The sequence below is a fragment of the Microcaecilia unicolor genome, chromosome 6 (assembly GCF_901765095.1).
Source record: "Microcaecilia unicolor chromosome 6, aMicUni1.1, whole genome shotgun sequence".
NCBI lineage: Eukaryota > Metazoa > Chordata > Amphibia > Gymnophiona > Siphonopidae > Microcaecilia > Microcaecilia unicolor.
Window position 1 is genome coordinate 161597529 of NC_044036.1, and position 17382 is coordinate 161614910.

At 41.5% G+C, this 17382-nt stretch overlaps 1 protein-coding gene across 1 annotated transcript in view; it reads right to left on the reverse strand.

Moving 5' to 3' along the window:
• The window catches only part of CACNA1D (calcium voltage-gated channel subunit alpha1 D), a 384574-nt gene extending 367583 nt beyond the window's left edge, over nucleotides 1-16991 (reverse strand). The window contains 2 exon segments of the mRNA XM_030205472.1: nucleotides 241-559; nucleotides 16792-16991. Coding sequence (XP_030061332.1) covers nucleotides 241-559; nucleotides 16792-16828 — 356 coding nt within the window. The 5' untranslated portion in view covers nucleotides 16829-16991.
• Nucleotides 16992-17382: the final 391 nt, after the last annotated feature.

The following is a 17382-nucleotide window of genomic DNA, read 5'->3' on the forward strand; positions in this document are numbered from 1 at the left end:
ACCCACGCACTGACAGCAGCGTCGGCCACTTTTTAGCACGGCTTGCTAAAAGGACCCCTAACTACCTTATACATCTACGCTCCAATGATCTCCATTACAAATCTATCAAATTTTTCTAAAAGAAGTCTCTGCAGCTTTAACTCGTATGCATACTCTCAGACATCTCACGTCCAACACAAAGCAACACTTTACTGTCCAGCCTACTTGAGTTATCTGAAATAAATTTAAAAAAAAGGATACTTCCATTCGACTATTGTAATGCAGGCTCTTCTGATTGGATTGTTGAGGGATAAGCAGAAAAGGGCACGGGCTGATCGGTTATTAGTTGTGCTACCCTGTTTCTTGCTTTTGGCATATTGCTGGCGTTTTTTTTGGGCTAGAGATCCTCCGGACTGGGCTTCGTTGTTGTTCATAGCTTGGGCAGCCTTGGCTTGTATGGCAGCATCAATTGCAGCTTGCCATGAGAGAACACTTTGCTTGGATGGCCCTGACCTGTGAGACTGAAGTGCTGATCCGTCACTAGCAAAAGGAATTCCAGTGCTGCTTGCATAGTTCACCTCTGAAAAAGAAGAAAAGGAATGAGCATTCAAATGTTGTTTTAGAATAATATTTAAAAATTACTTGTACTACATTAAAAAAACTCTGTGCTATTCAAAACATTAGTTTATAAAAGTCATCTCTTGTGGTGTGTGTGTATATACAGGATGAGGTTTAAAAAAAAAAAAAGAAGAAGAAGTAGTAACTCCCTAAATTCTTTTGCAGTTTTCTCAGCAACCACTTTGAGGGGTCCTTTTACTAAGCCCCGTAGGCGTCTACGCGAGCCCAACGCGCACCAACTCTGAACTACTGCTTGGCTACCGCGTGGCCCGGGCTGTAATTTAATTTTTTACGTGTCTCCATTACACGCCGGAAAATATACCGTATTTTTCGGACTATAAGACGCACTTTTTTCCCAAAAAATTTGGGAGGAAAACGGGGGGTGCGTCTTATAGTCCGAAGGTAGAGATTTGGCAGGCCGCCCGCCCTCCCTCCCTCCCTCCGAGTTCGGGATCGCCCTCCCTCTGAGTTCGGGATCGCCCTCCCCTCGGCCCTGTCACCACCTCTCCCCTTACTCACGCGATCTTCCCTGGTGGTCTAGTGACGTCGGGGCAGGAAAGAGCCCCCTCTTTCCTGCCCAGCGCACTGCTCTCCATCCTCCTGTATGCTGCCTGACGGTCTCGGCAAGATTCAAAATGGCCGCCAAGACTTCAATTCTCGGCGGCCATTTTGAATCTCGCCGAGACCGTCAGGCAGCATACAGGAGGATGGAGAGCAGCGCGCTGGGCAGGAAAGAGGGGGCTCTTTCCTGCCCCAACGTCACTAGACCACCAGGGAAGATCGCGTGAGTAAGGGGAGAAGTGGTGACAGGGCCGGGGGGGGGGGGGGCAGGAGGTAACCCTGAGGGCGATCCCGAACTTGGAGGGTGGGATTCGGACAAGACGCACCGGAGCACCTAGGTTTTAGAGGAGGGAAAAAGCAAAATTTTTTTTTCCATTTCCCTCCTCTAAAACCTAGGTGTGTCTTATGGTCCGGTGCGTCTTATAGTCCGAAAAATACGGTACTTTATTTTCTGGCGTGAGGCGCTAACCGGGCAGTAATCGGAACTGTACGTGTGCTGATGATTACCGCCTGGTTAATGTGTGAGACCTTACCGCTAAGTGAATGGGTGGCGGTAAGGTCTCAGGTCCAAAATGGACACGCGCCAATTTTCATTTTGACGTACATCCATTTTCAGCCCCCCCCCCCCCCCCCCCCCCCCCCCCAAAAAGGCCTTTTTTGCAGGTGCACTGAAAAATGGACCTGCATGCATCCGATACATGTGTCTACACCAGCGCAGGCCACTTTTCAGTGCACCTTAGTAAAAGGACCCCTGAATTTCAACAGAAATTTTACATACATATTTAGTCTTCATACTTACATATCAATTAAAAGACATTTAATTATCTTAAGCTATGTTGATGTTACTGACATTTTTCCGTTATTACCTAGTGATTTTTGCGTGTTTAACTGTGGTGAAAAAATATAAGCATGATCACTATGGCACAAGGTGGCTCCTTAAGAAGCTGATAAAGTGAAATGGAGGTGCTTAGTAGACCACTGCCAGAGCAAGTCAACCTTTTCTGGATTATTGTTAAGTAAATAGATTGTTTCAAAAGAACAAGAACAAGAAAGAATATAGATACAATATTTAAAAATTAATAAAAATGATAAATTAAAAAATTAATAAATTAATAAAGGAAGGTGGAGATTTTTAGACTTACGATGGCATGAACAAAGCCAATAGCACGACATACAATTACAGCACTGGCAAAGTTGAATGTTTTCCTCCATGTTATAAGTACATAAGTATTGCCATACTGGGAGAGACCAAAAGTCCATCAAGCCCAGCATCCTGTTTCTACAGCGGCCAATCCAAGTTACAAGTACCTGGCAAGATCCCAAAACAATATATTTTATGCTGCTTATCCTAGAAATAGAACAAAACTTGATATGTGATAATGTGTATCTAATTGGCTATAGAGGTTATCTCATATCTTTCTTGACAACTATGTGCATTGACAAATCATGTCGCTCACATGTCTGTGTATAGTTATAATCACAGAATACCTCCAGCCAACCAGTAGTAACACGTTGTGTTTGAATATTTAATTTAAATCGTACTACTGATTCAAAAAATAAACATTATTGCACATATGAAAGCAAATAATGCACAAAAGTAACTTAGCTTAGCTACAGGGATCCAAACTTTGTCTGTTGTCTTCTGTGACTAAAGCTCAACAACTAGCGTCTTAGACTAATGGAACCCTCATTGGCAACTCCAGTGTTGTGGTAAGCCCGACAGGACCCTGTTTCGCGGTGTCATGCTTTGTCGAGGGCAAAAACCTGTATAAAGTGGAGAATGCATTAAAATTACAATTAAAATTAAAAATAACCTTGTGCCTTACTTGCTATTAAGTCCTGGCATATAGACTCACAACAATGTTGACTTCTGTCGATAGGACGCCAAACTAAAATGGCGTTGGTGTCCTTATTATACCGATAATAGGCCAGGACTTAATAGCAAGTAAGGCACAAGGTTATTTTTAATTTTAATTGTAATTTTAATGCATTCTCCACTTTATACAGGTTTTTGCCCTCGACAAAGCATGACACCGCGAAACAGGGTCCTGTCGGGCTTACCACAACACTGGAGTTGCCAATGAGGGTTCCATTAGTCTAAGACGCTAGTTGTTGAGCTTTAGTCACAGAAGACAACAGACAAAGTTTGGATCCCTGTAGCTAAGCTAAGTTACTTTTGTGCATTATTTGCTTTCATATGTGCAATAATGTTTATTTTTTGAATCAGTAGTACGATTTAAATTAAATATTCAAACACAACGTGTTACTACTGGTTGGCTGGAGGTATTCTGTGATTATAACTATACACAGACATGTGAGCGACATGATTTGTCAATGCACATAGTCGTCAAGAAAGATATGAGATAACCTCTATAGCCAATTAGATACACATTATCACATATCAAGTTTTGTTCAATTTTTGTTGTGTATATTTACAAGGTTTATCCAGGGAACAAAACAGAGCCATTTATTTTTGTATCCTAGAAATAAGCAGTGGATTTTCCCCAAGTCCACCTTATTAATGGCTTATGGACTTTTTTTTTAGGAAGCTATCCAAACCTTTTTTTTAAACCCCACTAAGCTAACTGCTTTTACCGCATTCTCTGGCAAAGAATTCCACAATTTAATCACATGTTGAGTGAAGAAATATTTTCTCCAATTTGTTTTAAATTTACTACTTTGTAGCTTCATTGTGTGGCCATTAGTCTTAGTATATTTAGAAAGAGTAAACAAGCGATTCACCTCTACCCATTCCACTTCACTCATTATTTTATAGACCTCTGTCATATCTCCCCTCCGCCGTCTTTCCTCCAAGCTGAAGAGCCCTAGCCGCTTCAGCCTTTCCTCATGGGGAAGTTGTTCCATCCCCTTTATCATTTTCGTCGCCTTTCTCTGTACCTTTCCTAATTCCACTATATCTTTTTTGAGATGCGGTGACCAGAATTGCACACAATATTCAAGATGCGCTTGCACTATGAAGCGATACAAAGCCATTATAACGTCCTCATTTTTGTTTTCCATTCCTTTCCTAATAATACCTAACATTCTATTTCCTTTCTTAGCCGCCACCGCACATTGAGCAGAGAGTTTCAACGTATCAACGATGACATCTAGTTCCCTTTCCTGGTTGGTGACTCCTAATGTGGAACCTTGCATCACATAGTTATAGTTCAGGTTGTTATAGCTATGGAAACTATTGTACAGGACTTATTTATTTGGTAGTTTTACAGTGCAAACATTTTTTAATGTGCAAAAATCGCTGGGTGGTCATGCTAAGAAGTCTGTAAATTTGCCATGTTTAAAGATAATCTCATTCCACTCTCCACATAAAGATAGGGGCCCTTTTACTAAAGGGTTGCAACGCGGGGGCAACCCAGAGCTACCGCCGGCCCAACACGGGTGCTCACAGTAGTTCTGCCCCCACCACACGCCATTTCTGGTGCTACGGAAAATTGTTCCGTATTTTTTACCGCAGTAGCTACTGCCAGGTTAGCATGGGAGACCTTGATATAGTGGTAAGTGCTGCACCTGAAATGGCCATGTGGCAAGTGCGAACATATCACATGACCAGTTCTTTTTTCAACCTTTTTACCCAGGGCCGTGCCTAGGGTCTCCGGCGCCCTCCTGCAGTTGGCCCCGCCGGCGCCCCCCCCCCCCCCCGAAGACGATCGCTACACTACCCGCCCTCTTCTCCCCAGATCCTTTTTTTTTGTTGTTTAAATTTACCTCTCCGGCGCGTGGCAGCGTAGCGTTAGTGAGGAGGCGGTGCTCCCCCGCCCCGACGTGTCTTCTTCCTTTTGCTCAGTGCCCCGCCTTCTTCTGACATCATTTCTGACGTCAGAAGAAGGCGGAACCGAGCGAAGGGAAGAGACTGACACGTCGGGGCGGGGGAGCACCGCCTCCTTCTCACTAACGCTACGCTGCCACGCGCCGGAGAGGTAAATTTAAACAAAAAAAAAAGGACAAGGATCTGGGGAGAAGAGGGCGAGGTAAGCATGGTGCGGCGGGGCGCCCCCCAGAAGATGGCGCCCTCCTGCCATGCTTACCTCGCTTACCGTGTCGGCACGGCCCTGTTTTTACCTGCTGCAGTAAAAGGGGACTCCGTGAGCGGCAAAAACACGTGCTGCCGCTAGCACAGGGTCCGTTTTACCACAGCTTAGTAAAATAGCCCCATAGATAGTAACAACAAATAAAGCTATAAAATTTCACATTGAAATTCGAAGCAGTTGCTGAGAAAACATTTTTAAAAACTCTAGGGGGTTACTTTTTTTTTTTTGCCTCACCCTGTATATATGTGTATATATGTTTATATGTATATGTACATGTACACATGCACAAGCACGTGTCTGTGTGTGAGAGAGAGAGAATATATATATTGTTTTAATAGTTTGCTTCTTACATCACGACAAATGAAGACTTAGGAATTGCTATTATAAATGCAAAGTTGGAAGGTCTGTCCAAATATTTGTTCACTCCTCCATTTAAAGAGCATTTTTCAAGATGTGTTTATTATATTTCTCTAAACCTGTCCACCGTCTGAACATCATATTTATAATCTTGCAAACTTGCCTTTTTCCTATTACTTCAAGCAAAATAACCTGCTGGGATTGTACAATGTAATTTCCTCTTATTTTATGCAAGGAATTGCAAGAATCTGAGACTGTGTACTTTATAGATCACAAAGCCCTTCAAAAGTAATTCCTTTAACTTCTGCTTAAATTAAAGGTTCTTTATTTGGGTTCTGTCTGGCAGACATCAAAGTTTGACAGGTTCTGGAGGATATAAAGATTTAAGACTAGAAACAACAGGTACAGAATATCTTTGCTTTCTATAATACAAATGAAATTAGCAATCTACGGGGTCCTTTTATTAAGCTGCTGTAAGCGCGAGCGTGCACTTATCACAGCTTAATATGGTTTACTGCGAGATGCACTCAGGCATCCTGCAGTAAGTTTGAGATCTGTTTGAGATGTGTGTGAGCTACCCGTGCACTAAAGAATAATTTTTAATTTTTCTAGGAGAGGGGAATGTGTGGGGGCGGAGAATGGGCATGTCTGTGTTAATTAATGCACACTAATTAGCACAGCATTACTGCGTGACCTTTTGCCATCTAGAAAATGGGTGGTGGTAAGTGTTCACACGGTAATTGTTTTTATTGGCTGCTCGCTAATGAGTGTGTGTGTTTTCGTTTGTTGGCAGCAGAGAATTGAAGACCTGGAGAGAGATCCTGTGTTGGCTTTGTGGAGAAGATTTGACACTGAGAGGAATAAGGGGCCCTTTTACTAAAGGATTCGGAGCGCGGCAACAGGCTTGCCATGCGCCAATCTGGAACTACAGCAGGAGCCCGGCAGTAGTTCCCACCCCCAGCTCGCACCGTTGCCGGCGCTACAAAAAAACTACCGGGTTACAGTGGGAGCACTTACTAAAAGGCGGTAAAGTGCTCTTCCCCGCCCCCCGCCCCCCCAATAGCCATTCTGCAAGTGGTTCACTTACTGGACGGCCATTTCTTGCCCTCAGAAAAAGATAGCTTTTTAACCTGCTGCAGTAAAAGGAGATTTTGTATTTTTTGTGGTCATTTTTGAAAAACAAAATGCTGGATATTAAGACTGTTCAATGATGATTTGCATTTATCTACCAGTTGTTGGGGTTTTTTTTAGGGGGAACAGTTGATTTTTTTTCTCCTTTGTAGTTTTTGTCCACTGTTCTCTTTTTATTGGTTAGCAAAGAAAGGCCAATGATATTAATTATGAGTCCAGTTGGAGCTTTGAGGCTTTTTTGATTAAAATTATTGGGCCCCCGTTTACTAAGCCTCATTGTTACATAATAAACCCCATCAGCACCTAATTTAGGCACTGCCAATTAATTGCCAATGCCTTAGGGGCCCTTTTACTAAGCCGTGTAAGGGCCTATGTGCATACAGCGCACGCCAAATTGGCACTACTGCCCGGTTAGCGCATGAGCCGGTCGATAATTCTGAATTTGGCATGCATCAAATCCCGAGGAAGAAAATCATTTTTTAAATTTTCTACCGCAGGCTGCTTACCTGGCAGTAAACAGCAGTTGACGCGTGCTGAATGCTTACAACGCGGGTAGCACGTGAGACCTTACCACTAGGTCAATGGGTGGTGGTAAGTCTCAGGCCAAAAATGGACATGAAATGGTTTCAATTTTACTGCACGTCCATTCTCCAGCCCCTTTAAAAAAGGCCCTTTTCCCTAGACGTGATTAAAAAATGGCCCAGTGCATGCCCAATATACGCGATCGCACTACCGCAGGCCACTATTTACCATGGCTTAATAAATGGAACCCTTAAGTTAGTCACCATTTATGTGTTACCCCCAGATTCTATATAGTGCGCCTAGAGATCTGCGCCAAAATCCAGGCAGATTCTATAACAATACGAGTAACTTAATTGGCTTAACAAGCTAATTAGCATTGTTAACAGCACTTAAGCAATAATGAGCACTAAATGGCAATAATTGGAATTTACATGCACAACTCGCTAAATTCTGTAACGCACTGCGCCTAACTTCTAACGTGTGCAGACAAAAAGGGGCGTGGTTATGGCGGGGAAATGGGTGTTTTGTAGGCGTTCCAAAATGTATGCACATAGCTGTGGAATATGGTCCTCTGTGCCTAAATCTACATGCCGGGATTTACACCACGCTTTCAATGGTGTAAATGGACATGTGCTGGGATATCAACTGAGCATATTCTATATACCGCGCCTAAATCTAGGTGCCACTTATTGAATACGCTTAGGTGAAAATGTTTTCCAGGCAGATTTTTTTTTTTAGGTACCATACATAGAATCCCCACCTTAGTGCTATTCTATAAAGGGGGTAGATCTTTTATAGAGCAACACTGATTTTTCAGTGCCACTTTAGAATACAGTCCCTAATGCAGAAATTCCCCTTAGGGGACATGGGAAGGGCAGGGACAGCAATTTGTGATTAACGCAGGGGTCATTGCAGCATTGTAAACTGCTAATGCAGTAGATAATACATTGCAGTTAGATGCACCTCTAGAACTGCAGCTACCTGCTTTGTGTGCTATTTGCCATTAATATGCAGTACCAATTTCTATACCCCCCCATCAGTTAATGCAGTGGTTTTGATCCTAATGCGAAAAGAAATCCGCCAAAAAACGGAGAACTCAAGACACCCCATGGAATACAACAATCTAAAATAAAAGTGGGAGGACGACCAAGGATGCCAAAGACTGAGAAGATCCTATATAATAAAACTCACCCTCAACGTTCTGAGGACATTGACGTGACTGTCACTTCCTTTGGGCACTTCCTTCGGATTCGAAGGGTTCATGGTGGTGAAGCCACCGAAATCACTGTCTCTGAGCCCCGCCCTCGTGTCAAACGTGATGACGTCGAGGGCGGAGCAATGATGTCACAGAGCGAGGGCGGAACAATGGCGTCAGTGGCTTCACGACTCAGGAGATGAAGGTGGCGTGATATGACGAGGTGCGGAGCAATGGCGGTCAGTGGCTTCACAACGCCGAAGGAGTGGGTAGGGAGGGGGGGGTTCGGGAGGAAAACCTTGCCAGCGCCCATTTCATTTGCTCCAGAAAAGGGCATGATTTACTAGTGTATAATAATAGAGAAGTTTATTGAAGTATGGAGACTTGAAACAATGTTGTGTTTCGGCCGTAGGCCTGCATCAGGAGTATATAATAACATTTAATACATAAATAATAAAGAAAGAAAATAAATTGCAATGCACAAATAAATTAAAATACATGGTGGATTATATATTAAATTTTTATGTAGAATATTAAGTTCAAGTAAAATATATATTCTAGATAAAAATTTAATATATAATCCACCATGTATTTCAATTTATTTGTGCATTGCAATTTATTTTCTTTATTATTTATGTATTAAATTTTATTATACACTCCTGATGCAGGCCTAAGGCCGAAACACATCTTTGATCCTAATGCACCTTAACTTTGACTTTCATGCATTAGGTGAAACACTGAGTCCATGTTATATAAGTACATAAGTACACAAGTGTTGTCATACTGGGACAGACCAAAGATCCATCAAGCCCAGCATCTTGTTTCCAACAGTGGTCAACCCAGGTTACAAGTACCTGGCAAGATCCCAAAACAATACAATACATTTTATGCTGCTTATCCAAGAAATAAGCAGTGGATTTTCCCCAAGTCCATCTTAACAATGGCTTATGGACATTTCTTTTAGGAAGCTATCCAAACCTTGTTTTTTAAACCCCACTAAGTTAACTGCTTTTACCACATTATCTGGCAACTAATTCCAGAGTTTAATTATATGTTGAGTGAAGAAATATTTTCTCCGATTCATTTTAAATTTACTACTTTGTAGTTTCATTACGTGCTCCCTAGTCCTAGTATTTTTGGAAAGAGTAAACAAGCGATTCACCTCTACCCATTCCACTCCACTTATTATTTTATAGACCTCTATCATATCTCCCCTCAGCTGTCTTTTTTTCCAAGCTGAAGAGCCCTAGCTGCTTCAGCCTTTCCTCATAGGGAAGTCACCCATCCCCTTTATCATTTTCATCGCCCTTCTCTGTAACTTTTCTAATTCCACTATATCTTTGAGATGCGATGACCAAAATTGCACACAGTATTTGAGGTGTTGTCGCACCATGGAGTCATACAAAGGCATTACAATGTCCTCATTTTTGTTTTCCATTGCTTTTCTAGTAATGCCTAACATTCTATTTGCTTTCTTAGCTGCCACCGCCGCCAAACACTGAGCAGAAGGTTTCAACATATCTTCAATGATGACACTTAGATCCCTTTCAAGGTCAATGACTCCTAATGTGGAACCTTGTATCACATAACTATAATACAGGTTCCTCTTTCCCACGTCCTCATCTTTGTTTTGTTTTCCTTTCCTTTCCTAATAATACCTAACATTTATTTGCTTTCTTAGCCGCAGCAGCACACTGAGCAGAAGGTTTCAACGTATCATCAACGACAACACCTAGATCCCTTTCTTGGTCCGTGACTCCTAACGTGGAACCTTGCATGACGTAGCTATAATTCGGGTTCCTCTTTCCCACATGCATCACTTTGCACTTGTTCACATTAAATGTCATCTGCCATTTGGATGCCCAGTCTCCCAGTCTTGTAAGGTCCTCTTGTAATTTTTCATAACCCTCTTGCGATTTAACAACTTTGAATAACTTTGTGTCATCAGCAAATTTAATTGCCTCACTAGTTATTCCCATCTCTAGATCATTTATAAATATATTAAAAATCAGAAGTCCCAGCACAGATCCCTGGGGAACCCCACTATCTACCCTTCTCCATTGAGATTATTGGCCATTTAATCCTACTCTGTTTTCTATTTTTTAGCCAGTTTTTAATTCACAATTGAACACTACCTCCTATCCCATGACTCTCCAATTTCCTCAGGAGTCTTTCATGAGGTACTCTGTCAAATGCCTTTTGAAAATCCAGATACACAATATCGACCAGTTCACCTTTATCCACGTTTGTTCACTCCTTCACAGAAATGTAGTAGATTGGTGAGGCAAGATTTCACTTCACTAAATCCATGTTGGCTTCGTCTCATTAATCCATGATTTGAATATGCGCTGTAATTTTGTTCTTTATAATAGTCTCTACCATTTTGCCCGGCACCGATATCAGGCTCACCGGTCTATAATTTCCTGGATCTCCTCTGGAACCTTTTTTTTTAAATCGGCGTTACATTTGCCACCCTTAAATCTTCCAGTACCATACTTGATTTTAAAGATAAATTACATATTACTAACAATAGTTCTGCAAGTTCATTTTTCAATTCTATCAGTACCCTGGGATGAATACCATCTGGTGCAGGCGATTTGCTACAATTTGTCAAATTGCACCATTACATCTTCCAGGTTTATAGATATTTCATTCAGTTTCTCTGACTCGTCAGCTTTGAATACCATTTCTGGCACCAGTATCTCTCCCAAATCTTCCTCGGTGAAGACCGAAGCAAAGAATTCAATTAATCTCTCCGCTATGGCTTTGTCTTGCCTGGATGCCAATTTTACCCCTCGGTTATCTAGCAGTCCAACTGATCCTTTTGCCAGCTTCTTGCTTTTAATATACCTAAAAAAGTTGTCACTGTATGCGTTTGCCTGTAACGCAATCTTTTTTTCAATGTCCCTCTTTGCCTTCTTTGTCAGAGCTTTCATATGACTTGTAATTCCTTATGCTGTTTCTTATTATTTTCAGTCGAATCCTTCTTCCATTTTCTGAAGGATTTTCGTTTAGCTCTAATAGCTTCCTTCACCTCACTCTTTAACCATGCTGGCCGTTGCTTGGCCTTTCTTCCTCCTTTTTTTTAATACATAGAGTATAACTGGCCTGGGCTTCCAGGATGGTATTTTTAAACAGCATCCACGCCTGATGTAAACTTTTGAGTTTTGCAGCTGCTCCTCTAAGTTTTTTTTTTTTTGCACCGTTCTCATTTTATCATAGTCTCCTTTTTGAAAGTTAAATGCTAACGTATTGAATTTCCTGTGTGTACAAATCTGATCATATTACCATCACTGTTATCAAGCAGCCCCAGCACCATTACCTCCTGCACCAGATCATGCATTTCATTTTTCCTCCTCTTGTTGGCTCTTGTATCAGCTGCTCCATAAAGCAGTCCTTGATTTTGTCAAGGAATTTTACCTTCCTAGCATGTTACTTTTTTTTTTTCTTACATTTGTACCCCGCGCTTTCCCACTCATAGTAGGTTCAATGCGGCTTACGTTACATTTGCCCAGCCAATATTATTATTATTGTGTTCCCCTTTGTTAGCCTCCCTAATTTCTGATAACATTTCTACCTCTGTCTGTTCATCCTGGCCAGGTGGATGGTAGTAAACCCCTATCACTATCCTTTTCCCCTTTATATGTGGAATTTCAATCCATAGGGATTCTAAGATGTGTTTTGTGTCCTGCAGAATTTTCAATCTATTTGATTCAAGGTCCTCCTTAAAATACAATGCTAACCCTCCACCAATTTGATCCACCCTATCACTAGATATAATTTGTACCCTGGTATGACAGTGTCCCACTGGTTATCCTCCTTCCACCAGGTCTCATATAGTGCAATATATTCTAACTCTCCCATCTTATTTCTTAGGCTTCTGGCATTTGCATATAGATATTTCAAACTACGGATCCTGTTTACTAAGCTGCACTGTAATCGCGCAGACATTTTAGGACGTGCTAAAAAGTTTGCGCACCTACAATTCAGCTTAGTAAACAGAGCCATACTTTTGTTGTTCCTATTTACATCTTGCTCAGCAGTTAACAGTGATAATTTACAATCTTTTGTCTGCTTTTTATGTAAAGACACCTGGTTTACTATGGTCTCTACTGCAACCTCGCTATCAGAATACCCTATCTTCCCTGTTTTGGTGATATCTTCGAAAGATACCTTGTTCTGAACCATGCGCTACAATGTATGGGAATTTTCTCCAATTCTAGGAAGTTGTTGAAAGCCTTTCTATTTTCTGAAGATTTTTAATGGTAAACTAATAGTCAATTAACCATCTATACCAGTGGTTCTCAAACCTGGTCATGGAGGCACCCCAGCCAGTTAGGTTTTCAGGATATCCACAATGAATATTCATGAGAGAGATGTGCATGCAGTGGAGGCAGTGCATGCAAATCTCTCATGAATATGCATTGTGGATATATTGAAAACCTGACTGCCTGGGGTGCCTCCACGACCAGGTTTGAGAAACACTGATCTATACATTGATTTTGAATGTTAATAATTAATTAGATGACTAAGTGCTTGCTTGTAGAATGAATTTAAGATGATAAGGTTGGAGTATATGACTATATTTGTTAAAATGTTTATCATTGTCTACTATTGTCTTCTTTGGCTCATTGTGTCTGTTTTATTGTTACCCTCCTAGAACAATGGCTAGAGCGAGCTATAAATAAATAGACTCCTCTGTTACTATGTTATTCCTTTACACACTAGATAATAGGGCTTCTTAAGGAAATGAAAATGCACCATGATTCGTTATAATGGGACCCCTTTTATTTTTCTCTATAATGAATACATGGCTGGATGTCAAATAATAAACCTTGGCTCACAAATAGGCCCATGACAGAGTTATACAATGATTATGCAACAAATATTTAGGAGCCCTTTTACTAAGTCGCATAAAGCATCTGTGCGCACCTAATGTACGCCAAAATGGAGTTACTGCCCAGCTACCATGTGACTCTTGCAGCAAATTTCATTTTTGGCACGCGTCCATTACGCACATCCAAAAAATAATTGTTATTTTCAGACGCGCATATTGGACACGCGCCAAGTGACATTTGATACACGTAGCTCATTACCGCCTGGTTACTGTGTGAGACTTTACCGCTAGGTCAATGGCTGGCGGTAAGGTCTCAGACCCAAAATGGATGCACAACAATTTTCATTTTGCTACACATCCATTTTCGGCAACAATATTAAAAAAGGCATTGTTTACAGGTGCACTGAAAAACGATTCTGCGTGCACCTAAAACATGTGTCTACACTACCATTTTTCAGCGCATTTTTGTAAAAGGGCCCCTTAGCATTATAAATATTCTTTGTGAACTTCACATAATCAAGGTACTTTGAAACATCACATGAACAAATTAAAATGATAAATGTGAATGCTATGCTCAAATTCAATTTGCATACAAAAATTTGTTCATTTTAAGTTATTTTTGCAGTTTAAAGTGCGGGTTCAAAATGTCCACTGTTTGCTGTGATGCAAGCATGGAGATGCTTGAGCCACTGCTTATCTGTGTTGTCGATGATGTTGTGCTGGTCCAAGCTCATCCAAGATTTTGCTGCATCCAAGATTTTGCAAATAAGTCTCTTCAGTCCACTAAGTGGCCATTGTTTTTCAGGAAACATGTTAAGGAACTTTTTCGCTCCATAACATTTTGTTTGCCTGAGAAATGTTATTATGTGCACAGTGCTTATCTACTAGTGAAAACCCCATGTTGACCAACTGTAAATAATGATGTTACAATTACATCATAAGTTAGAAAACATATTTACAACACTACATGCTTGTTGTAAGACATTTTATACCTCTATCATAGATCTGTTTGTGAGCCAAGTTTTCCTGTTTCGTACACCCAAACATTTATTTGTTATAGAGAAAAATAAGAGAGGTCCTGTTATTTTTGAAACACAGTGTAAATATGGTAGAAACATTCAAATATCTAGCAGGCTTCAGTAAAGTAGCAGAAGGGAGCAGCACTTTGCTTAGAATGAGAAGCCCAAGGACAAGAGGGTCATATTTTAAAGCTGAAGGAAAGGTGACTTAAAGGGAATTCAAGAAAATCCTTTGTCAGTGAGTTGCTGATGGACACCTGGAACAGATTTCTATCAGAGGTGGTAGAAGTCAAAACAGTGATGGAATTCAAGCACACAAAGGAGCTATGTGGTAAATAAAAAAGGGGGAAGACCCAAAATCAGGCAGACCTGTGGCAGATAAAATAAGCAGGCTAAATTAGCACTTTTGAGATGGCTGGAGCTGAGTTAACTGTGGCAAAATCAAGGAGACGCTGTGGTTAGGTACTGCAAACTTGAAGGCACAATTTTATTTTTAAAAAGTAAATACGGAGGGATGATATAGAATCTATAGAGATACTTCAGCAAGAAGTAGGTAGGTAAGTAGGGTATCTGGTGAGCATTTTGCACCTATTATAACACTAAAGTTTGTGTCAGAGCAATCCTCCTTATCAGTGTAACAAAAATATAGCATGTAAGGGAAGCAGCAGCGTAATGTGGAGTAGGAGAGAACAGATTGCTCTGGCTTTAGCTAGATACAGCTACATGCTCCCTCTCACACATATTCACACACACACACATCATTTCGACATATACAGCGATACAAGCGTGTGTATTAAAAAATGGCTCCTTATCCATGTTGGGAAAAGGTCACTGATCAATCTGCACACAGATGCGGGAGGGGGGGGGGAATGGAGAACAGGCAGGCAGAGAGCTAGGAGCAGGCAGATCCAGTACAAGGAAGCCAGCTGGGCTGAGAGGTGCACTGAGCTGTCAGGTGGCCCTGTGAACACTGAGCAGCTGCTACTGTATCGCTAGGTTACAAATGCCCACCATTACAATAAGGAGGCTCAAGGGACCTCAGTTTACAATTACAACTGATGATCCAACGGGAATGCAATAAATGCTTTCACGATCCTTACCATATACCTTTATAACAAACAGCAAGAAAAACAGAATTCTAGTCATGTGCTTACTAGACACATATGTGAATTTGTGCAATATAAAGACAGAGCAATAAAATCCTTTCTAAAGTTAAGGCAAATCAAGTTACAGCCTCCATTTGGACCACCTACCCATTTTTATTTCATAATTAATACATAATTGTCTATACCGAACCACGATCAATTTGTTTCCAAACCAATTTATATAGTCTTCTACCTAAGCACTGTAATGCAAATCTAAAATGTAATTTTTAAAGTGTTGTTAATACTACTAAACAGCAAATATAAACCTGGTTTGAAAGCTATAACTCTTTAATGATGAATCTATAAGAAAAAGATCTTGGTCACCACATATCATACACTTGTCACAGCCTGTTCTTTTATAACATAACCAATAAACAAATTAGAAACATATTTTAAAAACTGACAAGTCATTTCTTTCTTATAAGTGCCAACATTTCAAAATGATTGGGGGTGCCAAACACAATAAAAAATCCCCCCTCCCTGTACATAAATGAAGGAGCTTTTGCTCAATGTTGAGGATGCTGTACTGGCTCCTAGGCTGGTGATTCACTACCTGATATTGGTTTAGGAGCAATCGAAACATTGAAATTCATTAAACATAAGAATATAATAATAGCCATACTGGGTCAGAACAAGGTCCATCTAGCCCAGTATCCTACTTCTCACAGTGGCCAATTTAGGTCACAAGTGCCTGACAGAATCCCAATGTTACTGATCCCAGGGACGAGCAGTAGCTCTCCCCATGTCTATCTCAATAGCAGACTATGGACATTTCCTCCAGGAACTCGTCCAAACCTTTTTTAAACCCAGATACAACATCCTCTGGCAATGAGTTCCAGAGCTTAAATATTCTTTGAGTGAGAAAATATTTCCTCCTATTTGTTTTAAAAGTATTTCCATGTCATTTCATGGAGTACCCCCCTGCTGTATATACATTTTTTTAAGAGTGAAAAATCGATTTACATTTAGCCCATTCTATGCCACTCAGTATTTTGTAGACCTCTATCATGTCCCTCCCTCAGTAGTCTCTTCTCCAAGCTGAAGAGCCCTAACCTCTTAAGCCTTTCCTCATATGAGAGGAGTTCCATCCCCTTTATCATTTCGGTCTCCCTTCTTTTAACCTTTTCTGCTATATCTTTTTTTTTAAGGTGCAGTGTTCAGAATTGCACACAATAGTCAAGGTGAGGTCGCACCATAGAGCAATACAGAGCCATTCTAATATTCTTTCCCTTATTTTCCATCCCTTTCCTAATAATGTCTAACATTTTTGACCGCCACACACAGGGCAGAAGATTTCAAGGTATTGTCCAGGGCTACACTAAGAGCATCCTGAGATATACAAGTGTCTCGCTTTCAGCCAGAGACATTATGCACTTGCCTGCCAGCTGCTCCTCTGGATCAAACATCCTCACCATCGCCCGTTCACAACAAAAGCAAGCACGAGAATAAGCCAAAATGCACAAAGTGTGTCCTCTCAGCCGACCCCCATGGTCCTGAAAGCGGTGGCTTCCTAGCGGCAGTAGCTACACTGCTCAGTTTCGGCCAGCATTACACTAACATCCGGGTGACGGAGCTACAAAATGGATTTCATGGCAACGCCGCCAGGGATGCTCGTGCAGCCTCTGCTCCAGTTACGGGCGCCTGCCTGCCTGGGCGCGAGCCCCGGGTCCTGACCTGCGGGGAGGCTAAGCCGCGCGCGCACGTCCAGCTTCAGCGCTCAGCCCGAGAAAATGGCTCGATGCCCCTTTAACCCCTTCGAGGCCGGGGGAAAGGGAGCGATGACGAGGGAGTGCGCGTGAACGCGCGAGGAGGGCTTAAGAGAGCGCGAAGTGCGCTCGGATTTGTCAGGAGGAGCCAGCACGCGCTAACGTGCGGCTCCGGAAAAGCTGCGCTCCTCGTTCCGCAGCAGTGTCACGCGGGCTCGTTTTGCCTCTTTTTCCTGCCTTTCTTTTATGTTTGTCCTAATATA